Here is a 26,175-nt window from a genome sequence, read left to right as displayed (position 1 = left end):
TAGAACTCCAAAGGCAGAGACAGGAGGATCCTTGAGTCCAAGGTGCATTAAATATATATATATATATAGTGAGACAGAAGAAACAAAACTCGGAGATGTGCCAGGTATGGTGGTTCATACCTATAACTTTGGCAGGCAGAAGGCAGAGGCAGGAGGATTCTGAGTTACAGGTTAGACCCTGAATCAAAAACAAAAATGAAAGCAAAAAACAAGAAAACCTCCCCAAATCCAAAAAAAAAAACTCTCAAGGATGGCCTCCAGAAACTTAAGACTCTCCCCTTGTCTTCCCACACTTGACCCCCATGCCCTTCCTTTAAGAAAAAGCACGGGGGGGGGGAGGTTGGGAGATTTAGCTCAGTGGTCCCCAAGCTCTGAAAAAAAGAAAAAAGAAAAGAAAAGAAAAAGCACAGGGGGTGCATGTGGCTTGTGCCTGTAATCCCAGCACTCAAGAGATAGGGGCAGATCTATTGTTTGGGGTCTTAGTTCAAAGCTAGTCTCAGTTACCGGGAGACTGAAGTAAAAACCATGGAGAAGCTGTTGGGGTAAGGAGCTGGTTCAGTGTTACAGTGCTTGCCTAGGCCCAGGTACAATGTCACACACAAGAAAAAGAAAAGTCACTGGGAAGTTAGTGTCTGAGATCTTCCTATTCGGGCCTCCTGTCCTGTTACCAAAGGTCAGACTGAAGGGCAGACTCTTCAAGGGCACTCAGAGCAGACAGGGTCACAGCAGGGTTTACTTTGCAGTATGTTTAATACAAAATGGCAGCAGAGCCTGTGTGGTTGTAACAAAATTAGCCACAGGGCGTCTAGAGAAATATACATAGACAGCAAGGCTGGAGTTGAGCCAGGCAACCTAAGCTGGGCCACCGGAGTCAGGCAGCTGCAGAAGGTCACGTGAGCAGGCCCAGTGCTAGCCTGTGACGGAGTGATGTAGACACTCAGCCACACCAGGGAGCCAATCTCCAAGTTGTCTTGGCTAGACTGTGGACTCTGCCCTTCATGGGTCTGCCACACAGGCATTCTGGAACTGTCTAGCTAGCTCTTGGGGAAACAGCTAAGAAGGACATGGTTTTTGCCTTTTCCTCAAGAAAAGAGACCACAAGTATCTGACAATTGAAAGAGGCAATGCCTCTGTTACATTGCAACAGAAAGAGCTCCCCTGCCAGAGGCTTGCCCACGAAAAGGAGTTGGGTACCTGTCATATGCTACCCCAGAGGGTGAGGTTACTACATTCAGAAGTAGAGAACAAGGGCGCAGACACTGTTACCCTCCCTGCAAACCCCAGAAAAGCCAAAGTCCTTTTAGCAGCCATTTTAGGCTTTCTTTTGGTTCTTTTTTTTTTTTTTTCCGGAGCTGGGGACCGAATTTTAGGCTTTCTTGATTGACTGGCTGGCACGGCTGGAGAATCCGACTTCACGAAGAGCAGAGGGCTGGCAAGAGGAGGGCAGTTGAGCAGCAGAGCTTCCTTAGCCAAGTCAGAGGGCTGCCACGTCTCTGCTTCCAAAGGTCTCCTGCTGCTGGGAGCAGGGTGATGGCCCCAGGTTAGCGGAAGTCTGCGTTGAAAGCTCTGCCAATGACTAGCCGCCTCACCTCACTGGTCCCACCTCCGATCTCGTACAGTTTGGCATCTCGAAGAAAGCGGCCCATGGGGAAGTCATTGATGTAGCCATTTCCACCTGTGAAGCAGATGTGGGGAGAGAAAGGACAGAACTGAAGGCAGGGGGTGAAGTGAGGAAGCAAATAGATCCTCCAGGACTGTCAAGGATTGGTTCCTTCCCATGTAACCTACATGCATTCCTGTGACTCTCGCCCCTCCCCCCCTCCCTGTTTCTCTGTGCCAGGGATCAAGCATGGGCCTCACACACTCTACACAAATGCTACCTCTGAGTTATGATCCCAGTTCATATTTTGAATATCTCTGGGTTATTTTATATCTAATGAGACATAAGCACCATTTAAACAGCTGCTGTATTGGAATGTTTGAGAGAATCAGGGCAAGAAAAGGGGTCTATGTGCAGTTCAGGTACAACGTTTTTTCTTTTACATTTATTTATTTTGTGTATATGTGTGTGCATGCATGTGTGCCCTGGCAGACATGTAGAAGTCAGAGGTGTGTGACATGTGTCAGTTTGACCTCTTCACCACGTGGGTCCTGAGGACAAAACTCAAGTTTGTCAGGCTCAGCAGCTCCTCAACCCAAGGATTCATTTGCTGGTCCTCTTTTTCAGTGCTGGCAAAAATCCCAAAATACTGATAGAATTTTCTTTTCTGAATATTTCCTTCCTCCCTCCCTTCCGTCCATTTACTTTTTGAGCCAGAGTCTGTCATATCCGAGGTTGGCCTATAACTCACAATATAGCAAAGATGACCTGAACTTGTGACTCTCTCCCCTCAACTTCCTGAGTTCTGGGATTAATTTGTAATCTGGTTAATACAGTGCTGGGGTGTGGGCTTTGTGTACGCTTGGAGAAACCACATCCCAGGCTGGCGAAGAAGTTACTATGTAGCCCAGGCTGCTCTGAAGCTCACTGCAATCCTCTTGTTTCAGTTTCCCTAGTGCAGTACTGTGCCCTGCCTTTTCTGAATATCTTTGGTCTATTGATTGAACCAATAGTCACCCCAGGATATACAGGCTGTGCAGGAGGTCTGATTAAACAGAAGCAAAGGCTTCGAGGGAACCTTATTGGGGTCAGGAAAGCACAGTAGGGTTAGTCTAGAAAGTCTCCCAGATGCTCAGGACCCTCACAAAGAAAGGGCAAAATCTGGGGCTGGGGCTGTAAAGTGGCCCCCTAACATGTCCTAAGTTCCCCATTCAATCCCCTGGGTTCAAAGCACTATTCAAACGGGTGTGGTGGCATGTGCGCTGAAAGTCCCAGTACTTGGATGTGGGCAGAGGACGGGAAGTGCTAAACCATCCTCTGCTACACCACACTCACATATAGAGACTCCATTTAAAAAATGCAGGAGATGGGTTCGATCCCCAGCCCCGAAAAAAGAAAAGAAAAAAAAATGCAGGAGGAAAAAACAGTCAGCCAGTGGTAGCCCACACCTTTAGTCCCAGCACTCCAGGAGGCAGGGGCAGTTGAATTTCTGTGAGTTCAAGGCCAGCCTGGTCTATAGAATGAGATCCAGGACAGCCAGGGCTACACAGAGAGTCCTCTGTACCCTACTGTTCCCCAATTGCAGACTCGGTGGCTGACATGAGCAAGAGAGGTGGGTTTCAAACCTAAGCTTGTACCCTTCACCACGGGCCAACAGTGAACAAGGCTGCTCCACCCAAGGCTTCTCTCTCCTGATAACCTTATGCCAGGAACAGAAGGGCAGCCTCTTCCCAACTGCCCCTCCCCCCCTTTTTAAGACAGGGTTTCTTTGTGTAGCCCTGGCTGTCCTGGAACTCACTTACTTTATAGACCAGACTGGCCTCAAACTCAGAGATCCACCTGCCTCCCTAGTGCTAGGATTAAAGGTGTATATCACTACCACCTGGCTATTTTTCTCTTACACACACACACACACACACACACACACACACACACACACACACACACACACACACTGATTTTACATATATGGGTGTTTTGCCAGCTTGTTTGTCTGTGCACCATATTCATGCCTGGTGCTTTCAAAGGACACGAGAGAATGTTGGTTCTCACAAAACTTCAGTGACAGATGGTTGTGAGCTGCCAGGTGGTGTTGGGAATAGAACCTGGGTCCTCTAGAAGAGCAACCAGTGCTTTTTTTTTTTTTTTTTTTTTTTTTTTTTTTTTTTTTTTTGGTTCTTTTTTTTCCGGTGCTGGGGACCGAACCCAGGGCCTTGTGCTTCCTAGGCAAGCGCTCTACCACTGAGCTAAATCCCCAACCCCTGCAACCAGTGCTCTTAACAACTGTGTCTCCAGGTCCCACTCCAACCCACTTAAAATAATAAACATCCACTTATTTACTGACTGCCATTATAAAAACGTCCCTTTCTTCTTCACAGTGGGCAGATGAGCCTAAAGGGGCCATCGTGGGTGTGGCTGGCTTAAGCAGAGTGAGGAGTGGAGAGGGATCCCAGGAGTGGAGTTGGGGGCCACTCACCTAAACATTGAATGCCATCCAGGGCTACTTGTGTGGCACACTCGGCTGTATACAGAATCACACCAGCACAGTCCTGTGGAAGGAGGCTCCGCTCAGCAGGGTCCTGACTAGGACACCGTGACACCCATCCCAGTAGATAACCCACCGCCCCACCTCTTCTTCCCTCAGTCGGCCTTCACCTTGGCAGTGATGTGGCCCTCGTCACAGGCCCTGGCGACATTGTAGACATACTGTCGACATGCCATGAGGCGGGTGTACATGTCAGCCATCTTTCCCTGCATCAGCTGGGGACAAAAGGAGCCAACAGGTCAACATGCTGGGACACTCCTGACTGCCAGGGATGAAGAACCAGGGCAGAAAGAAGAGATGAGACGTGCTTAGGACAACAGAGATGGGAACGGCTCTAGGAGATGAGGCCAAAGAGCTGCCCCTCGTGTGCCGAGCTTCTAGCAGCCTCTTTAAGACAGAAAGGTAGGATTAGAAAGACAGTCCCTGTTCTCCTAAGCCCCAATATTCTGCATGCTTCACCTTCCGGCCTTACAGTGTCTGGTTCACTCATCTCCACTAGGAATGGGCAGATCAGTGTGATGAACCTCCAAAGCCAGGCTGAGTAGGAAGGAGCTGTCCTGTGAACTCAGGCTCATTTTGTAAGAGAAGGACAACGGCCATCGCACAGTGCTTGACGACCTCATCATCCCAACAGAAAACCTTCCAGTGGGAGAAGACATTTCAGCAACTATTTCACTCACCTGGAATTGGCCGATCTTCTGGCCAAAGGCTTCCCTCACATGCAAATAGGGAATGGTGTGGTCCAGGACAGCCTGCATGATCCTGCCAGAAAGGAGGAAGCTATGGAGTTGTGTTGTTAAGTGGGGAGAGCAGTATGTCAGAGGATCAAGTCTGAGGGCTGAGGTGGAGGGTGAGGAACTGAAGTACCAGAAAAAAAGGTAAAGGAACCTGAGAAACTCCCTGCTCAGCCGCAGCACTGCCTGCCCAGCCCCATGCACCGTCCGAGGAGATCAAGAAGGTGTGGTGGGCAGCAGGCAGCTGTCAGAGTCTGCGCCTCTGGTTTCACAACCACAGTGATTAAACAGAGCGGCTTCTCAGGCCTCACCTGCCATCTGTCGCCTAATGCCATTTCCCTTCTGGGTGAAGAAGAAATTAAATGTAGGAGGCGATTCTCTAGGACAGAGGATAGACCACGCAGTACCTTTCCTGCACCTCTGCTCATACCAGGGCAAAGCTGCTAACTTAACAAGAGCTGCAGATCTCAGGTACCACTCCCAGCCTCACGCTGGTGAAGCTCTGTGCTTACCCAGGAGGCCTCCAGCCCCCTTACACTTACCCAAGGGGTCCACCTGCCAGCACCAGGCGTTCTAGGTCCAGCCCGCTCATCAGTACGTAGACACCCTTACTCTCTTGGCTCAGGATGTTAGCAGCTGCAGGGTAAACTGAAGTCAGAGGCTGTGCATGGCCTCCTTACGTTGATAAAAGGTACCATGTCACACAGGGCACAAAAGTGAGTCACTCAACCTTCAACTAGGGTTTCAAGAGAGGAAAAGATCAACTTTGCCACTTCCAGCCAGAATTGGAGCTTTAGGACCCCCCACCCCCGCACACACACACACACACACACACACACACACACACACACACACACCCCATCCACAACACTACAGATCTTTCCTTTCTTGCCCTGGACCCCTAGGATGAGGAAGAAGGAGATCTGATTGGTTTAGAGGTCACCCTGTCCCTCTTCGCTTCCTTCCACACTCAGTGTCTACTAATGTAGAAATCAGAGAACTCAGTGCCTGAGGTTGTCTGCAGGGTCACCTCTCAACGACATTCACAAAAGCTATGAGTTAGGGTGCAAGTGACAGAAGCTACTGAGCTCCTACTCCCTCTAATAAGGACTTGGGAGGTGTGGGCAGAACACCGGGTATAGAAACCTGACAGCCTAACTGCTTTTAAGGCTGGTGGATAAATTTTTTTCCATTTTACAAAGATGAGTTTGGATGATCTCCCTTCCTAGAGACTCCTGTCCACAGCATATTATTTCAGGACGGTTTATGGCTGATGCACAAAGCAGTCCTAATTGAGGACCAGCTCTCCGCCCTCAGCTCTCTCACAGTGCTACATGGTGTCACGTTTTCAGATACAGTACAGGGAGAAACTATTCCTGCAAAAATCAAATTACCTTTCCTTCATCGAGCCTGGCTTCTGTCAATTTATTCAGATGGGCTTTTAGCCTCATTATCGAGTGTCATTCAGAGTGGTGTGGCTTGGGCAGGGAGCTCTGCTGTGAGCTAGTGTGTGCTGAGGGCCTGGCTCTTGGGGCAGCAGTGTTCCGAGGTGAGGTTTGGGACATGACTGGATTGTGAGGGCTGACTACTCAATGGATTAACCTGATGATGGATTCATAATTTGATATCATTAACGGAGACAACAGAAACTTTCAGAGGAAGAACCTCCAGGGGAAACTGGCCACCGGGATGTGTCCTTGAGAGTCTAAAGGGACTCTGGCCTCTTCTATCACTGCTACTTGACTTCTATAAGATAAGCAGTTCTCTCCCAAGTCCCTTTCTCCTCATTCTCTGCCTCACCATAGGTACAGAAACAATGGCGCCAAAGGACCAGAGGCTTGACACCTAAAACCATGAGTCAAGATAATTTCTTTTCCTTTAACCTGCTGTGGTCGGGTTATTTATGACAGAGTCAGACTCCCACATGGGCTGTATAATCAGTGCACAGAAGTCTGAAGGACATCAGTAGATGAGGCTAGGAAGGGCTGGGACCCACAGAAGAAACCCCATCCTTCACCTAGGCAGGCAAGCAGACAGCAGCAGGGTCTGTGGCCAGGACAGCTGTCTAGCAGCTCCAGGCCCACAGTCCAACTGCATATCATGGGGCAGATGATGGCCATGAACCTCTGTAATGGTGTGATGGGTTTTTCCAACTTGCAAAGTTGTCAGGGCAGGGACTCCCTTATTCTCTGGACACTTACCAGGAACCTTGCAGTCTTCAAAGACTAGCTCACAGGTGTTGGAGCCCCTCATGCCTAGCTTGTCCAGCTTCTTCGAGGTGCTGAAACCAGGCATATCCTTCACAGGAAACCAAAGGAGGCCCTGGTTAGACTTGCCGCAAGGGGGCCTAATAAAGGGAAAGCTTACTCTACCTCCAGGCTTTGCTACCGGCCCAGTGTGCTGGCGTCTCACTCCTGAGTTCTCACTCTGGATGCAAAACTCCAGTCTTCCCACTAAAGCAATCTTGTTCTCAACTCCTCTGTGGCCAGCCTGTTTCTCCCGGTTCTCAGGGGAGCAATTTTCTCAATGAAACATTCAGTTCCCAGCTCTCCTCACTCTCTCAGGGCTAAGATGCTCTCACTGGCCCATGCCAGTCTGCCTCTCGTTCCTTCACCACCTGACCGTAAAGGATCCCAACTCCAACCTAGATGCTTTGACCCAAATGAGTCAGATACACTGTTGCCAAGTGCCCCCGGGAGGCACTGACATACTGCTCCCTGTTACCTCCAGGTCCTTTCTTAGCTACTCCCCCACCCCTTAATCTGTGCTGCCAATCTTTGCACTGCGTATTTAAACTCTCTAGTATTCCCCTGCAGCTGGGTCCCCAGGCCTAAGTGGCACCTGCTTCCTTCATCATCATCATAGGCAGATGGCATGAAGCCAACACTGGCTGCCTAAAGTTATATATATATATATATATATATTTTTTTTTTTTTAAAACTTTTTCCAGAGTGGGGCACGGGCCTTTAATCCCAGTACTTGGGAGGCAGAGGCAAACGGACCTCTGTTAGTTCAGGGCAAGTCTGGGCTATACAATGAGTTCTAGGCCAGCCAGAGTTACACGATGAGACCCCATCTTAAAACAATTGAAAACAAAGCAACAAAAAGTCTTCCTGATTTTCTTCTCTCTATACTGAAAACTTTGCTTATTATTTTTATTTTCTGAGATAGAGTCTTGCTATATATATAGCCTTGGTCTCACTACGAAGACCAGGCTAGCCTCAGACTTATGCCCTGTCTGCCTGCCAAGTGCTGCTCAGATCACAAATACATGTCACCTTGTGTGGCTCGATTTGTTTGCAACAAAAGTAAACCTCAAATGGAACCCTGGAGCTTTAACTTAACTCCTAATGTACCTTATCTTTACCTTTATCAGAGGTATAGTGTCCAAACTATCATTTGCAGTCCCACCCAAGCCTCAGTCTCCCCCACAGTTCCTGCTCAGCTCAGGAAAAAATATCTCGTGGTTTCCTTTCCATTTTCCTCTTCCTCAACTCTGTGGACAGTTTTACTGTCTTCAAACTTGACCCAGCCTCTCTGGTTTTTGTTTGTTTGTTTTTCTTGTAACTGAAAACTGAACCCAGGGTCTGCTCTACCACTGAGCCACATGGCCAGTACCAGACTTGACTTTCAGGCTGCCATCTTCAGTCTCTGCTTACCCACCAGCTCCTGGGAGCGGAGCACAGAACCCTGTACCTTGACCAGCTGGAAGGGGTGAGTTAGTCACCTCTGTCACTTCATTAGAGGTGGAGTCTCTCTAGGCCACACCCACCACACTCACCTTTTCCACAATGAAGGCTGTGATGCCCCGAGACGCAGGCACAGCAGTCAAGTCTGTCTTGGCATAGACAACTAGGACATCAGCGTCAGGGCCATTGGTGATCCAGAACTTGTTGCCATTCAGAACGTAGTGATCTCCTAAAGGGCAGGGCAGGAATTGGCTGTTTGTGGAAGTCTCTTATCCTGGTTCAGCAGTCAGTCCATAGGCGGCCGCCACTCTGCTAAGAACTAGTACGGAAGCCCAGAGGAGCCAACTCCCAACTGCTACTCCCTTTCTCTGAGTTTGTTTTTCTGTCTTTTCCAGATGCCTCATGGCAAGTGGCCTTACCTTTCTTCTCTGCTTTCAGCCTCATGGAGACAACGTCAGAGCCAGCGTTGGGCTCACTCATGGCCAGGGCTCCGATGAACTCACCACTGATGAGCTACAAGGTAAACCAAAACCGGTTTTCTTAGGACTGGGAAGTACCCTGCAGTAGTTCCCGGGGACTGCCTCTTCTTGCCCACATTCAAACTGCCCCCAGAGCAAAGCGAGTATCTACAGGGCCTCCCTTCTTTCTATTCCTGCTTCACCACTTTTTGGCAGTGCTTGGGACTGGCTCCAGGGTCTCATACATGCTAAGCAAGGAACTGAACCATTGAGTCCTCCCCTTACCCCTCCACCTTTATATTTTAAACACTTTTGTTCTCTGTGTGCACATAGGCTACTATGTGTGTCTATCAGAGGACAATTTGTGGGAGTTGGTTCTTTTTCTATCATGTGTATCAAACTCCGCTCATCAGGCACATTTATTTATTTACGCACTAAGCCATCTCACTGGCTTAGTTGTTTTTTGAGATAGGGTCTTGCCAAATCCTCCAGCTTCTGTCTCCAAAGCAGCTGAAACTACATATGTCACAAGTCACTGTGCTGACGGCTGAGGCTCATTTCCTTTCTTTCTTTGTTTCTTTCTTTCCTTCCTTCTTTCTCTCTCTCTCTTTTTTTTAAAGATTTATTTATTTTATTTATATGTTAGTACACTGTAGTTCTCTTCAGACACTCCAGAAGAGAGCATCCCATTACAGATGGTTGTGAGCCACCATGCGGCTGCTGGGAACTGAACTCAGGACCTCTGGAAGAACAATCGGTGCTCTCAACCACTGAGCCATCTCTCCAGCCACCCCCCCCCCCCTTTTTTTTTCAAGAGAGGGTTTCTTCTATGTAGCCCTGGCTGTCCTAGAATTCACTCTGTAGACCAGGCTGGCATCAAACTGCTTCTGCCTCCTGAGTGCTAGGATTAAATTTAATTTTTTAAGGTCCTTGTCAAATGTCAATCATCCAACCCACAAGTTAAGTTCTGCCCTCTTTCTTTCTTTCTTTCTTTCTTTCTTTCTTTCTTTCTTTCTTTCCTTTTTTTCGGTATGTTTGTATGTGGACGTGTGCCTTTGAGGGAGGCACACAGGCACATATGTACTCATGCATGTGGAGAGTAGGGGGTCGATGCTGATTATCTTCCTCTATCGCTTTCCACCTTGTTTCACCTGCATGTGTTGCAGTGCTTAAAGTGGCCGGAAGAGGGGATGAGATCACGGGGGATCACAGAGGGCTGTGAGCCACCATGTATATGTGCTGGGCACTGAACTTGGGTCCTCTGGGAAGAGCAGTCAATGTTCTTACCCAGTGAGCCATCTCTCCAGCCCTTCAATTATTCACATTTTTTGACTTACGTATTTTAAAGCGGCATCAGTCCCCTTTCTAGTTATATGTAGCTTGTGGCAGTAAGCCAAGAGGGGGAATCTGCTTGGCCCTCACCAAGGGGAGAACTTGTCATAGGGTGTTGTGTTGAGTCCTTGTGAGCTTCTCCATCCCTGTCTCCTCACCTTGGGAAGATATTTCTCTTTCTGTGCCTCATTCCCATTGCGGACAATCTGGTTGATGCAGAGGTTGGAGTGAGCGCCATAGCTGAGCCCCACAGCTGCTGAAGCCCGGGATATCTCTTCCATCACCAACACATGTTCTAGGTAGCCCAGGCCAGAGCCACCATACTGAACTGGGAGTGAGACAGTGGGGAAGCAGAAAGGCAGCCAGGTTACACTGGAACCCAGACAGGAATCTTTTTTTTTTTTTTTTTTTTTTTTTGGTTCTTTTTTTCGGAGCTGGGGACCGAACCCAGGGCTTTGCGCTTCCTAGGCAAGCGCTCTACCACTGAGCTAAATCCCCAACCCCCCCAGACAGGAATCTTATATGCAAGGGTGGAAGGCGGTTGCCAGGGGCTCTGCTTAGGTCGCACAGCTGGTTCTGCTGCTGCCAGTGGGCGAAGTGCAGTCCAGAGGACCATCATCCCCAACACTGCCTTTATCCCAGACATCTTCAGTGAGGACAAGCAAAAACCTGAGCACCCATTCTTCTAGAAGTTACAGAAGGCAGAAGCAGATGGATGAAGGAAGAAGGCAAGGGAACACAGGGGAGTGGGTGGGAAGGGGGCTACGTTCAGAGCACCAAAAACCCAGTTACAGACTGTACATGTGCAGAGGCCGCAAGAAGATGAGACTTTTATGAAGTCTAATCTGTCTTTTTCACTTATCTGTGTGTGTATTTATGGCAAGTGTATGGGTGCCCTCAGAGAACCAACCCTCTTGGATCCCCTAGAGCAGCAGTTCTCAATCTGTGGGTCAGGACCCTTTTGGCAAACCTCTATCTTGAAAAATATTTACATTACGATTCATAACAGTAGCAAAATTGCAGTTACAAAGTAGCAACAAAGATAATTTTATGGTTGGGGGTTCTCACAGCATGAGGAACTATATTACAGGGTTGCAGTATTAGGGAGGTTGAGAACCACTGCCCTAGAACTAAAGTTACAGTGGTTGTGATCCACCCCAGGTGAATAGCAAGGACTGAACTTGGGTCTTCTGGAAGACCAGGAAGTACTCTTAACAACTGAGCCAACTCTGTGGCCCAAAGGTGAGATTTTATAGCATAGCCTTGGGAACAAAGTGAAAAAGATGCATATAGATGCAGCATAAATACACAGGCATGCGTAAACACATATGTGCGTGCACACACACCTATACACAGAGACACGTACAGGGCAGGCCCAGTAGCACACACCTGTAACCCCAGACTTTGGAAAGTGGAGGTGGGAGGAGCATGCGTTAAATGGTATCTTTGACTACATAGCAAACTCAGTGCTGGCCTGGGCTATCTGAGGCCCTATCTCAAAAATTAAGAAGGAAAGGAAACATAAAGAAAAGAAAACAGAAAAGAAAAAATGTTTTCTCTGACAACTGTTCCAAGAAAATCAAAGTATCTGGTCCCCTGGTCCCTTAGCTCCGCTGCCTGTGTGAAATGCTCTTCTGCCCAGTGCTCTAGGCAAGGGAGACACAGCTCCAGCTCTCAGAAGGGACTCTGGGAAGCAGAGTCTTCAAAACGTGTCCTTCAGGTGGGCCACAGTCTTACCTGCCTACAGGGTGACTTCAAGGCCAGCTAGGGCAACGTAGTGAGGCCCAGTCTCAAGATAAAATAACAGGAAAGGGGTGGGGGCATAGGGAGATGTAGTTCAGTGTTAGGACTAGTCTGGCCGTAGGTTCAATCCCCAGTACAAATAATAGCCCTGGCTTGGTTGCTTCCTCCCTTCTTTCCTTTTCTCCCTCCATTTTTCCTTTCTCTTTCTTTCTTTCTTTCTTTCTTTCTTTCTTTCTCTCTCTCTCTCTCTCTCTCTCTCTCTCTCTCTCTCTTTAAGAATTATTTATTTATTTTATGTATATGAGTACACTGTAGTTGTCTTCAGACACACCAGAAGAGGGCATTGGATCCCATTACAGATGGTTGTGAGCCACCATGTGGTTGCTGGGAATTGAACTCAGGGCCTCTGGAGGAACAGCCAGTACTCTTAACCACTGAGCCATCTCTCCAGCCCTTTCTTTTGTTTTTTGAGACAGGGTTTCTCTGTGTGGCTCTGGCTATCCTGGAACTCACTCTGTAGACTAGGCTCAGATATCTGGCGGTCTCTGCCTCCCATAGTGCTGGGATTAAAGGCATGCATCATCACTTAAAGTGTCCACTTAAAAGGCTTTTATCAGGTTTCTTTTTTTTTTTTTTTTTTTTTTTTAGGTTCTGGGGATCAAACCTAAGGCTTCACACCAAGCATACACTCCATAAGCTACACTCTGACCCCAGATTCCTTTCTTTATTTCTCTTTTTCTTTTCTTGCTTTCATGTTTCTTCTCAAACTTCTGTTCTTTCTGCCTTATGTCTGAGTATTGGGATTTCAGGCACCACTTTCTGCCATGTTGGGGACACTTGAACATTCTAGCAAATGACCTATATATCCTCAATCTCTCCCTCAGGGTCTCATGTGCTTCTGCTGGCCTTGAACCTACAACCTTCCTACGTCTTTCCCCCAGGAGCTGGTGTTACAGGTGTTTGCCACACCGCCTAGTTTCGCCCACTGATTTTAACCATTTGTTCCATTAAATATATTGTAATTCAGAAGCACATTATGTTGGGTGGATCATAAACCCTCAAAGCGAAAAGAAAATCTTGTTTGGCGGTTCCCAATAGTCTCTACCCCAGAGTCCCTCACACTGACATGGTCTACGTGAATCATTGTACTTTTCAAGGCCAACTCAAACCCCAGGACCTATGTACCCCAGGAGGATACAAGGTGAAATATACAAACACCAGTCTAACCATCACCAGCATCTCTGGTTTCCAGTCCCATCCCAGATGCCAAATCCAGTGATATCTCTTAGAAAAATGGCAATATAATGTATATGCACCTGCCCACATCCACTGAAGCCCCTATATACCATTCACTATTATAAATAGGACATGTTTTAGACAAATAGTTGTTAGCTTGTTTTTCCTTAAAGTTGTTTAGATTTATTTTGTTCGCATGAGTGCTCGCCTGTGTGTAGGTGTGTGCAAGCCTGTGTTAGGTGTGTGCAAGCCTGTGTGTAGTCATGTGCAAGCCTGTGTGTAGCCGTGTGCAAGCCTGTGTGTAGCCATGTGCAAGCCTGGTGCAAGCCTGGTGCCCTTGCTTGTCCGATCTCTGGGAACTGGAGTCTGGGGATGGCTGTGAACCTCCAAATGAATGCTGCGAACTGAAGGTGGATCCTCTGTGAGAGCAACAAGTGCTCTTCACCCATGGAGCCATTTCTCCAGCCACATGGCCACCACAACCGATTTTTTGATCCGGGGTCTTAACTCTATTGTTTAGGTTGGCTTTGGCCCCAGTCTCCCTGCCTTACCCTTCTAAGTATGGGATTAGAAGCAATTGTTCTTTACTGTTTAGGAAAGAATAAAAGGATAAAAATGAATTGTTTTGCTCTCATGCCCCAGGAGTGTGGCTGGATGAGGAGGCCAGTGCTCATGCACTGGTACAACCCAGGCAGGGTCTTTTCTAGAAGGCACAGAACAGAACATACCAGCTCCCTGCCTTTCCCCACCTCAAACAAGTCATAGCACCCACAGAGGATGTTGGGCAGCCCCAAGAACCTATTAAAACACATCATATGACCACATATCTGAGGATCCAGACACCCTTCTTAGTCCCATTTCTGACCCCAAATGAGCCCTGGACAAGCTGTAAGAAGGGGACTTACTTAGGCCGTGTCCCTCTGGGACCTGCTTTTCCTAATGATTTCTGTTTACAGGCTACTAGTGCAACAGAGCTTAGGAAACTTTGAGAGAAAACTGATCTACTGGGGCAGTTGTTTGACTTAAAATTTTCTAAATCCCCCCAAGACAAGTCCTATAGGACTCTGGAGAGCATGCAGATTCCACAGGAAGCAGAGGTCTGAGAGACCCTGCCTTCAGCCATCACTAATGATGTAAGAATGTCTGCTCTGGTCTTACAGTCAATGGATACTGCCTCAGATTCGAGGGTGAGGAAGTTCTTTGGGAATGATATTTTCCCTTCTCTTCCTGTTTGACTTCTCCCTTTCCCTCTCCCTCTCTCCCTCCCTCCCCACCTCCTTCCCCTCTGTGTGTGTGTGTGTGTGTGTGTATGTATGTGTATGATACACATATGTGTATGTGAATGCAAACACTATGTACAGCATGGAGGCCAGGGGAAGATACTGGGCATCTTCTGTTCAGTCTCTACCCTGTTTTTTGAGGTAGGGTCTCTCAATGAACCTGGAACTTGTGTCTTTTGTCTAGACTAGTAGTTAGTGAGCCCCAGCAAGCACCCAGTCTCAGCCCCACTCAGTGTTGGGATTACAGGTGTCGGTGGGATAGGCCTGAGTGATAGTGCTGAGATCTGAGCTCTATCCCTCATGTTACACAGCAAGCTTAGCTTGAGCCTTCTCTCCAGCCCCTTGCTTTTGTTTTTCTGAATTAGGGTCTCATTTTGAGGCCTAGGCTGGTCTGGAACTTACTGTATAGCACAGGGTGGCCTTGAACTTAGTGCAGTCCTCCTGTTTCATCCCCCCTGAGTATTGCTGGGATTACAAGAGTGTGCCACCATGCTGGCACACTTCCTTCCTGCCTGTTTGGGCCACAGAGATAGTTCTCTTTAGGGAAAGAAGCCAAACTCACCGGGGGCTGTGATGCCCAGGACTCCCAGGCTTCCCAGCTGCTTCCAGAACTCCTGCCAACAGAACAGTGGGGTGAGTTATGAGAAGGCAGTTAGTCACTTGTGGCCAGAACAAGACCGTTCAGAGAAAGGGGATATACTCTTATTCACAAGGCCCCTGTCACCAGGAGGCAGTGGCCTTCTTTCTAGGCACAACTGCAGGCAGCAGTGTCCTAGAGGCCTTCACTTTCACCCTCACCCTTGCAACTCACTCTCAGGTTCTTGAAGTCATTGCTTTGATCAATCTCTTGGGCCTTGGGGGCCAGGTTCTCTTGAACGAACTTAGATATCGTATGACGAAGCTAGAGGGAGAGAGAGAGAGAGACTACTGAAACCAAGACATGGTTGCCACTGAGAGCAATGTCTGTGATTGAAACAGCATATTCTGGGAGCTAGGCCACAGGTAATTTCACCACACAGCATCAGGTTGAGGCCAAGGGGCTCCCCCTAAATTATGTTTCCTTAGAGGTGATTGTGCAGGCAAGTTTTATATCAACTTGATACAAGCTAGAGTCATCAGAGAGGAGGGAATCTCAACAAGAAAATACTTCTATAAGGATTGTAGACAAGACTGTAGGGAATTTTCTTAATTAGTGATCTATGGGAGAGAGCCCAGTCTATTGTGGGTGGGGTTAGCCCAGGGTGGGGAGTACTCATGGGTTCTATAGGAAAGCAGAATGAGTAAGCCATGAGGAGCAAACCAGTGAGCAGCATCGCTCCATGTAAGCAAAATCACTCATGGCCTCTGCGTCAGTTCCTGCCTCCAGGTTCCTGCCCTGACTTTGTCAAGGTGGAACTGTAAGGCAAATAAATCCTTTCTTCCTCAACTTGCTTTTGGTCATGGTATTCATCACAGCTGTAGAAACCCTAACTAGGACAGTGATTGTCTCCTCTTAAGATTCTTGGTTTAGACATCATGGGAATGATTAAGACATTAGCATTTTATCGATCTTATGATTGAGTTTTGTCCGAGATGAACTTGAACTCCTGCATCCCAATCCCTCAAGCATTAAGATGAATGCAGCCCTACATAAAATTACTCCATGCCTTCTTAACACACATGCCCCTAAGCCAGCCGGCATGGCTTGTCCTCCAGCTTTCTTCTGTGTCTTTCCAGGACCTGCTCACTGCTCTCCAAGGCACTCCCCTTCAATTCTGGACTCTTGTCAATCTCTTGAGACTCTGGCTAAAAGAGATTACTCAGTGAGGTTAAACATTCTCCTGGCAGGAACATTAAATATCTAGGCCCGAGTATTAGAGTCTCAGGTCTCCAACGCAGCCCTCTCTGCCAACCATACAGCCACAGAGTTTGGAGTTTCTTTTCTTGTTGTTGTTCATTTTAAAAATCACATTCGTGTATTTATTTTGTGTGTGTATGGGGGGCTGCCATTGAGCATATATGGAGGCCACCTTCTGGAAGTCGGTTCTCTCTTGCTACCATATGGGTCTTAGAATCAAACTCAGGCCAGCAGATTTAATGGCAAGTGCCTTTGGCCACTGGTTCATCTTGCCAGTCTCCCTTGAAGAGGTTTAGTAATATGATGAGGCAACACGAGAATTACAGTCCTAATCACTTCACGCAGCCTCTAAGTGACACAAGCCCCTTCCGGCAGCCAGAGCTCCAGGTCAACTCCATTCATAAGCACCCCCTCCTTTCCCTTTTTCCATCTTTCCTTTGGCTACAAGAACACAACTTAATATTTAACCTCTTCCCATTTGAAGCCAGAGTTTGCCATGCCATCATGGCCTTCTTAGTGAACTGCCACATAAGATCATCACAGAAGGGCTGGGTGAGGTGGCTCAGCGGGTTAAACGCTCACCTTATAAGCCTGAAGACCTGAGTTTGGTTCCCCCTGAACCCAGATAAAGGTGGAAAGAGGAAAAAGACTCTACAAAGTTGTCCTCTGACCTCCACGTAGACACACAGATTCGTACAACAATAATACAGTTTAAAAAAAAATCTGTTAAAAAAAGAACACTATGAAAGCTAGTTATAGTGGTACGCAGGCAGATGGATTGTGTAAGTCCAGTCAGTGTACCTAGTGAGATACTGTCTGAGAGAGAGAGACACACACACATTATTGTTGTGTTCAAACAACAACGTACAAATGTTCATTCAAAGTACATGGGAAAGTCCGTGTGCAACCTAACACCATAGACAATGAATAGACACAAATGGTGTGTGTTTTGGGGGCGGGTACATTATAAAACTGGATTTAGGGGTTTGCATATATAATTCCAGCACTCAGGAAGCTGGGCAGGAAGATTGTTAAAACTTTCAGGCCAGCCTGGCCACTCAGCAACATCCTGTCTCAAAAGAAAGAACCGAATGAACACCTACTATAAATGAAGGCAACCTTCTTTAAAGTATTCAGGTTAAAGCACTGAAACAACATTGATTTAGAAGGGAAAGTGAGAGGGTGAACCAATGGGTTCAGTGGGTAAGAGCATGCACTAGCTAGTTTTATATTGATTTGATACAAGCCAGGGCCAACAGAGGCGGAGCCTCAATTGAGAAAATGCCTCCATAAGAGCCAGCTGGAACCTGTATTTTTCTTAAGTGATTTAATTAGGTACTTTCTCTTTTTTTAAAGATTAATTTATTTTATGTATGTGAGTACACTGTAGCTGTCTTCAGACACACTAGAAGAGGGCATCAGATCCCATTACGGATGGTTGTGAGCCACCATGTGTTGCTGAGAATTGAACTCGTGACCTCTGAAAGAGCAGTCAGTGCTCTTAGCAGCTAAGCTGTCTCTCCAGCCTCTAGGCACTTGCTTAATTAGTGATGGGTGGGGCCATCCATGGCCTGGTAATCCAGGCTTTTGTAAGAAAGCAGGCTGAGGAACAAGCCAGTGTGCAGCAGCACCCTCCGTGGCCTCTGCGTCAGCTCCTGCCTCCAGGTTCCTGCCCTGTTTCAATTCCTGTCCTGACCTCCTTCAACGATGGACTAAGCCAAATGAACTCTAAGCCAAATAAACCCTTTCCTCCTCAGGTTATTTCTGGTCGTGGAGTTTTATCAAAGCAATTACAATTCTAACTAGGACAGAAATTGGTGCCAGGATAGCGTGCGTGATAGATGTGACCATGTTGTTTTGGGAGGATTATGGAAGGACTCTGGAACTTTGAACTAGAAGTTGATGAGTTTTCAAAGGTTGGTGAGCTATTCCATGGGGTCTTGGAAGATAAAACAAAATGCAGAGGATAGGGGTCTTGCTTGTGAAGTTCTAGGAGGTTTGAGAGGCCATTTCACTTTTGAGTTAAGAATCTGTGGTTCTGATTAGCTGGGGCTAAAAAACCCGCTGTGACTAACAAGACTGGAACCACTAAAGTGAAACCTTTGCTTTGCCACGAGAATTGATGCTGGAGCTGAGAAGTTAGTGTTGTGTGGGAAGAGACCAGCATCATGGAGACAAATTCTTCTGGGAGCTGTTTCCTCAGTTAGCACACAGAAGCTGTGGTACAGTCTCCCAGGTTCTGCTGGTTTTAGAGGTATGAAGGGGTCATAGAGAGCAGCAGAACCTTGACACTGTGAGAAGCCAAGAGAGGCTCTTGTTGAAGGGTCATGGATTACACTTAACCCCCCAGGATTGAAAGGCTGAGGCTGTGCACCATGAAGTGAGCTATAGATGGCTATTGGTGGAAGCCCAGCTCAGTTGCAAGAGACCCCAGTATTTTAGAGAAACCAGTACCACAGGATGACCACCAAGAACAGCGGCAGCAGGAAGTGGAGCTTGTCAGAGCTTAGAAGACAAGTTGTGGGTGCTGCAAAGGGCAGAGCTGGAGAAGTGACCCCAGCCCCTTGGAGGAGCCCAGAAGGGTATGAGTGAATCCCAGATATTGGACATTTGGGTTATTTACTCTGTTGGAGTGTGGGTTTGATTTGATTGTGACTGTGCCCTGGTTCTTTACTCTTGAAGTAAGAAAGTGTTTAACTTACTTTAAACTTTTTTTTGTTACTTTTTTTGTTTGTTTTTGTTTGTCAATATATGTTTTTTCCTGGCTGTCCTGGAACTCTGTAGACCAGACTGGCCTTGAACTGAGAGATCTGCCTGCCTCTGCCTTCTGAGCGCTGGGATCAAAGGTGTGCGCCACCATTGCCCGGGAAGACTTTATAGACTTTTTAAAAACAAGTTTTTAAAAGAGACTGGATTAAAAAAAATTGTTAAACTTTTAAAAAGAAATTTTATTTCATGTATGTGAGTACACTGTTGCTGTATTCATGCACACCAGAATCGTGCTTCAGATCCCATTGCAGATGGTTGTAAGCCACCATGGGGTTGCTGGGAATTGAACTCAGGACCTCTAGAAAAGTGGTCTGTGCTTTTTTTTTTTTTTTTTTTTTTTGGTTCTTTTTTTCGGAGCTGGGGACCGAACCCAGGGCCTTGCGCTTCCTAGGTAAGCGCTCTACCACTGAGCTAAATCCCCAGCCCCGTGGTCTGTGCTCTTAACTGCTGAACCATATCTCCAGCCCCAAAACTGGATGTTTTTAAAGAGACAATTTTTAATGTATTTGAATTTGTAAGGCTGTAAGTCTTTTTAAGTTTGTAAAACATTTTATACTGTGATGTCTTTATTAATGCATGATCTTGGGGATCAAAAAGGAAGGTTGTGACTTAACAGTAATGTGTTTTGTGTGTCAAATTGACGAGGGGTCAGTTGTGCTGGCTAGTCAACTTGACAGAAGCTAGAGTCATCAGAGAGGAGGAAGCCTCAATTAAGAAAATGCCTCCAGGGGTTGGGGATTTAGCTCAGTGGTAGAGCGCTTGCCTAGCAAGGGCAAGGCCCTGGGTTCGGTCCCCAGCTCCGAAGAAAAAAAACAAAAAAACAAAAAAAAACAAGCCTACCTAAGACATGCTGCTTTTGCTGATGAGATGACCTAGGTTCAATTCCCAACCCTCACGGAGGCTCACAACCATCCCTAACTCCAATTCCAGGGGTAGGACACCCTCTTCTAACCTCTGCAGGCACCAGGCATACATACACACATTTTGGCAAAACACTCATACACATGAAACAAGTAAATCTAAAACTAAGTTACAAAGGTAAGTGAGTTAACTAGCAAACATCCAATTTCTTTGCTCATATAGGACGGAACAGGGACAAAAATGATACTCCCCATGAATGCCATGTTTCAGATGCTTAAAAAACAGGGCTGCGGGAAAGTTACCTTCTAAAAGTAAGTTTCCCAGGACACAGAGAAAGGAATAGCTCAGGAAACAGACAACAGCCTAGTGGGATAACAAACTGGAACCTTAGAATTCCAGAAGATTCTAACAGAAGATGCCTGGGGTTTCCACACTCTTCCTCCACTGAGGTTAACATTCATAGCAATACTTGCCATTGGTAGCATCTGACTCAGATACACTGTGTGTGAAGCCATCACTCCTTAGCAATTCCACTAGGCAATCTACAGCAGTTGCTTAATATAAATATAGCAGGACCCACGGCATCCCTGGGAATTCCTCATTGGCTTCCATTAGAGAAGAGTTAAACCCAGCAACAAGAGTATGCAACCTGTGTTAACCAAGCTCTTCTTCATCTTTGTGTGTTAGGCCCTGAAGAGGGGAAGAATAAAAACTTAAGACTGCATTTTAGAATTCTTTAGAGTCTTCCACTGAAAAAGCACTGAAATGCCTTGGTAGTTATGGATCAACCATAAATTGAGACCCACAGTTTAAAGCCAGATATGGTGGCCCTCGCCTTTAATCCCCTCACTCTTGAGGCAGAAGCGAGAGTTTTACTAGAGTTCATGGCTAGCCTGGTCTATAAGGCAGGGTAGGTCCAGGCCACCCAAAGCAATACATTCCCCAGGAAAGAGATAGATACATATGGAGAACAGGTTAGAGTGGACGCAGACTCATGATAGCCACTAGAAGTAGGGCCAGCCAATCTGCCCACCCCAAACACCACTAGTCTTCCAGGTTTGGTCCTTACTCTTTTTATCTCCTCCTAGCTGGAGTTTAAAGCCAGAAATCCCTCTACTTTGCTGTCACAAATCTTCCCTCGTTAGAGATAACAATGAAATCAGAGGCCTGGGTAATAAATATTAGTAGGGAGAAGGGTGCACAGTGTCTCTCCCCAGCTTCCAAGAAACGTTTCCGAGGCCGGGCAGGCATAAGTCGCTTGGGTAAGACCTGGGATATGAGGTCCTGGGACCGGCCTCCCTACCTGCTTCTGCTCCTCGTTTAGCCCGTTGATATCATCATCCACAGGCAACATCGAGTGGGCCCGCTGCGGGACAGCAAGGGGCGACGGTAAAGGCCGCAGTCTCCAACTGGAAACTCGCCGCCCCAGCAGCCGGACTGCAGTCGCCATCTCCGCTGTATACCAGGAGCTCTGGCTTCTACAGCTTTCACTCCACCAGCCAATCCTAGCTTTATCACTTTGTCCAATCAGGGAGGGGGGTGGGGCTTCAGTAGCCAACCGTGTTCGGAAGCCAGCCGAAGGCCTAGCTGCTCTTGCAGCCATACAAGCCAATCAGCGGAGAGGTGGTAGCCAGACCTGGCACTTGGCGCTTGCTACTTGTTTCTTAAGTGTCTTTCTTGCGTAGGAGTCCATAAGATATTATCTCGTCGTATTAATTTTGTGATTTTGTAATCTTTAACGGCACAAGACTACCTTTGTGGGAAAGCAAGTACTCCAACATAGATGCCTAATGTGGAAGAATAAACTTTCCAAACAGATCTGGATGTGCGAAAGTCTGTAAAGAAACTTTTGTTTTAGAATCACTACTGAATTAAAACAGTAAGATTCGTTTTGTTATTATGTAATCTCTTTTGGTTCCTCCTTAAGCGAAAGAGGTTGCCCGGGATTCTATGCCCTCAGATTCTGTAAGAACTTTTACTCGTTGGGGTAAACAGGACAGGAAGGGAAGAATGGTGTTTGGGGTTCCCTGAAAAAGCCGCGTGTGTGAAGACTCTGCAGACTAATTAGAACTTTCTGATTGTGGGTGTTGGACTATTGCAGATTCACAGCCAAATTTATATTTGAGTATCTTTAGTTCCATTAAGTAGCTGTTTATATCCAACACACGTAACTGACCCAGTATTCTTGACCATCAGGTAAGAAAATTTATTTTTATTTAGTTCATTAACCAGAGACAGGATCTCTATGTAGGGTTTGGGGATTTAGCTCAGTGGTAGAGTGCTTGCCTAGGAAGCGCAAGGCCCTGGGTTCGGTCAAGGCCCTGGGTTCGGTCCCCAGCTCCGGGGGGGGGGGGGAATCTCTATGGGGGGGGGGGAATCTCTATGTAGCCCTGACTGTCCTGGAACTTTTTGGCTTTGAACTCAAAGAGATCTGCCTGCCCGCCTCTCCCTCCCGAGTGCTTCTGCTCTAAGTGTATACCACCACACCCATCTGGAATTTATTCATTTAGCAGACAACTAACTAACCAAGAATCTAAGAATGTCATCAGATAGCATCTGAAACCATGGCAGAGATTTCCCTGTTTTGCAGTGACTCTCCTACCCATTGTTGGTACCAAGGTCTTTGGTAAACACAGTGATTTATGACTCTTTGATTTTGTGACTAAGGACATATCCTGTAGCGATTCCACAGTGGAGTGTGCCATTAAGAGCAACCTGAATTTTGCTCAGGTCCCAGGACATGGTTTTTAGCATTAGCTTAGAATAAACTCTTAGTGCCTTTGAGGTGAGATCTGTCTTTTGTGTTCAGAAGAAGACTGACAGGAGCCAGTCTCTTACCCTTAATCCCCTCTCCGCTTCTGTTATAATATGTAGCGCCCAAAGTCCAGGAAAGGGGCTTTGAACACATTGCCTGGATCCTTGCTGTGTCTTTTATCACCTGAAAATGAAAACAGTGTTCCTCACCATGCTTCAATGTCATCATGAGGCATATTCTCTGGGCAGGGAGTACAGCACAATGTGAAGAGGCATCCACTTAGTACCCATGAGACTTTGGTTCAACCCCAGCAATCAAAATAAAAGCGATTGCACACTTAATTATATAGCATAGCACTCAGCGCCCTGTCCTCCTCACTTTTAGTCATTCCTACCACATCTGACTTCCCTCTACCTGTTCGGACAATCTAGCTTAGCCCCTTCCACAATTGGAAAGAGCTGCATTCTGGGACTTCCCTAATGAGAGGTCAAGAACCAATCACAGAACAGCATCTATACCTATAGTCTCAACCTTGGGAAAACCCGAGGCAGGAGGATTAGGAGTTCAAAATTATTTTCAGCTGCATGTAGAATTCAAGGCCTGTAAAGGTATAAAAATGAAAACACACAAACTCCCACTCCTCTTGTTTCTACTCTGGTTGAAATGACTTCTTTAGATATTTTGAGATTGTCATTGATCTCTTGAGAGGCAAGGGAATGGGTATAATAAAGTATTTTACAGCTAAAAGTACAACGGTTTTCCTCAGCCTCCCCTCTCCAGAATAAGGAAACCTTGAGTCTTTGTTATTGACCTCCGTGTAGGATGTGAAGCATTGCTTAGTAGAAAATAAGGCTCAGAAGCTCAAAGATCAATGAAAATACCTTTAATAGATGAGGCTCTAGACAGCCCTTCCCATTTTAATAGCTTCTACACCAGTCTGTTGAAAATTTTATTTAAAAATATTGATAATACATTCGAGTGCTCAAGAACAAACAAAAACTTGAGCATCCCATCTTTGGCCCATTCCTTTTCTCTCTGGAAGTTCTTTTTTTCTTTCTTCTTTTTTTTTTTTCGGAGCTGGGGACTGAACCCAGGGCCTTGCGCTTGCTAGGCAAGCGCTCTACCACTGCGCTAAATCCCCAGCCCCTGGAAGTAGCATTCTTATTGCTTTCTTTGAACTGTTATTTTATGGTGAGTGTGAGTGCAGCCCTGTCCAGGGTGTGATACTGTGCACATGGAAGTCAGAGGAAAGCATTGTGGAGTGGATTCTGTCCTGCTGATGAGAACAGAAGATAGTTACCGGGCAGGCAGCTTAGGGGCCCCCAAACAGTTGCTTCACAGAGGCCTTCCTTGTTCTCCTAGCAGGAATGTGAGAAGGGAGTATGGGGTTGTTCTCTTGACTGAGCACTCTGCCTGGAAGCTGTAGGTGAGGGTGGGGACTGAAGCCCCATGGTTCCTCCTGGTGAACCGCTTTGGGACTGGGCCTTCTTACTTATTTATACCTATTTGCCAATTTCAGCTCATCTATTTTCAGGGTTCTGTCTTTAGAGGGAGGAAAGACAGAACATCCATAACCCAATTCTTTCTGGTCAAGAGCATCAAATCTCTGGCTTAGGTGGAGACCTAACATTCCAAGCTCCCTAAAACATGGAAGAATTAATCCAGTCAGGCAGGCCAATCACCTGGCCAAGGGACCCCTCCTCGGGGAGGTGGGTTCACTTTGAGCTGAGCTAAAGAGATAGGCCGAGTAATTATTCCTTTAACGATTTACTGCACTTCTCCCTCCCAGAATTTCTGCCTCAGAGCTGTTTCCACAAGCCACTGTGAGGCCATTTTCTGGTACTTTGGGTTTCCATGCATCCTCCCTAAAGCCTAACCCCTCACCCCTCACCACGTGGCTGACTGCCATACCAGCTTAAGTGACACGGCTTTTTGCTCTTTCTCTTCTCTTCCTCTGGACAGCTGTAGAGACTCACAGCTTGCTTGTCTTGGGGTTTTTCTTTTTTAAGCTCTAATAAAATCCTCTTTGAATAGACTTTGATTTTTGTATGACTTTCAAATTTTCCCTGCCTCTTAATTCTTTAACTGGTGGAGAAAATTCACCTGTTCCTGCATCCTTAGACGGTGTCGTTTCCACCTTTCGGTGGGCTCCAGGGATCCACTCAGGTTATCAGCCTGGTGTGGCGTGTGCTTTTGTCTGCTGGGCTGTCTCATTGGGCCTTTACTAGTCTCTTGAATACTCCTGATGCAGGCTTCTGCTTGGCTTGGGTACAGCCTCCCCATTTCTGCTAAGGATGCACTAGGCAGCTCTTCTCCTTTGCCTCCCACGATTGCAAACAAATCTCTCCTCAAACAGTGCAGCCTTGGACCCCAACCTGCATCAGACTACAGTACACCCCTCTATGAACAAGAGGATGTTTTCCCTTTCCCTTGGCAGTCATCAAACTTAAGGCAAAGTCTATTAAATACATTCCCAATGTACCTAGTATTAAAGAATGGAGAGTCATACATGGACTAGGCTGATTTTTGGTACTTGCATAGTAAAACAAAACTGTGTTTTAGGGAGGCTCCCCTATTTATTACTTTATGTCTGTGACATAATCTGATGTCCACATGATTAAAATCAGGTGCATCTTGGTAAGGCACATGTGCAGTGAAATGATTGCATGACATAGTCTGTGAGTCAAACAGAGAATCACTCCCACTGTGTCCTTTAGTAACCAGACTCTTTAAACCTCACACAAGGATACTCCAAAGAAGAATACGGGAGGGGCTGGAGAGCTGGCTCAGTGGTTAAGAGCACTGTTTGCTCTTCCAGAGGACCCAGGTGTGTTTCCCAGCACCCACATGGCAGCTCACAACTGTCTGTATTTCCAGTCCCAGGAGAGCTGACATCTTTTTCTGGCCTCAGTGGACATTGCATGAAGACACACATACATACAAAACACCCATACACATAAAAATAATAAAAATGGTTTTTTTTAAAGTAAATTCAGAAAATATTTTAAATTTGTGTGAGGCATGGTGGTGCATGATTTTAATCCCAACATTTGGGAGTCAGAGTCAGGCTTCTTTGAATTTAAGACCAGCCTGGGGGTTGGGGATTTAGCTCAGCGGTAGAGCGCTTGCCTAGCAAGCGCAAGGCCCTGGGTTCAGTCCCCAGCTCCGAAAAATAGAAAAGATAAAAAAAAAAAAAAAAAAAAAAAAGACCAGCCTGGTCTACATAGTGAGTTACAAGCCAGCCAGGACTATGGGAAAAGACCCTGTCTCTAAAACCACAACAGCAACAACAAAAAGCAGAATCTGAGTTAGGAGGGTGGGATGGGAGGTAGACAG

At 46.8% G+C, this 26,175-nt stretch overlaps 1 protein-coding gene across 1 annotated transcript; it reads right to left on the bottom strand.

Moving 5' to 3' along the window:
• Positions 1-1,106: 1,106 nt before the first annotated feature.
• Ivd (isovaleryl-CoA dehydrogenase) lies at positions 1,107-21,539 on the bottom strand. Its single transcript, NM_012592.2, has 12 exons — positions 21,388-21,539; positions 15,429-15,518; positions 15,180-15,231; positions 10,517-10,686; positions 8,988-9,081; positions 8,661-8,797; positions 7,081-7,177; positions 5,422-5,515; positions 4,826-4,907; positions 4,256-4,360; positions 4,077-4,149; positions 1,107-1,675 (listed from the first exon to the last, which is right to left on the bottom strand). The coding sequence occupies exons 1-12, from the start codon at positions 21,532-21,534 to the stop codon at positions 1,542-1,544; spliced, it is 1,275 nt and encodes a 424-aa protein (NP_036724.1). The 5' UTR covers positions 21,535-21,539; the 3' UTR covers positions 1,107-1,541.
• Between the last annotated feature and the right edge of the window lie 4,636 nt (positions 21,540-26,175).

Source organism: Rattus norvegicus, chromosome 3 (assembly GCF_036323735.1).
Source record: "Rattus norvegicus strain BN/NHsdMcwi chromosome 3, GRCr8, whole genome shotgun sequence".
In the NCBI taxonomy this organism is placed as follows: domain Eukaryota; kingdom Metazoa; phylum Chordata; class Mammalia; order Rodentia; family Muridae; genus Rattus; species Rattus norvegicus.
Note: the sequence above shows the minus strand (reverse complement) of the source record. Positions and strands in the feature narration are given on the sequence as shown.

Excerpts from the sequence above, each read along its gene's own strand:
- Ivd (NM_012592.2), bottom strand. The coding sequence starts at position 21,534 with ATGGCGACTGCAGTCCGGCTGCTGGGGCGGCGAGTTTCCAGTTGGAGA. Across the intron at positions 5,516-7,080 it reads TGAAGACTGCAAGGTTCCTG|CTGCTAACATCCTGAGCCAA; the intron begins GTAAGTGTCCAG and ends TTTACCCTGCAG. Across the intron at positions 1,676-4,076 it reads GGATGGCATTCAATGTTTAG|GTGGAAATGGCTACATCAAT; the intron begins GTGAGTGGCCCC and ends TCTGCTTCACAG.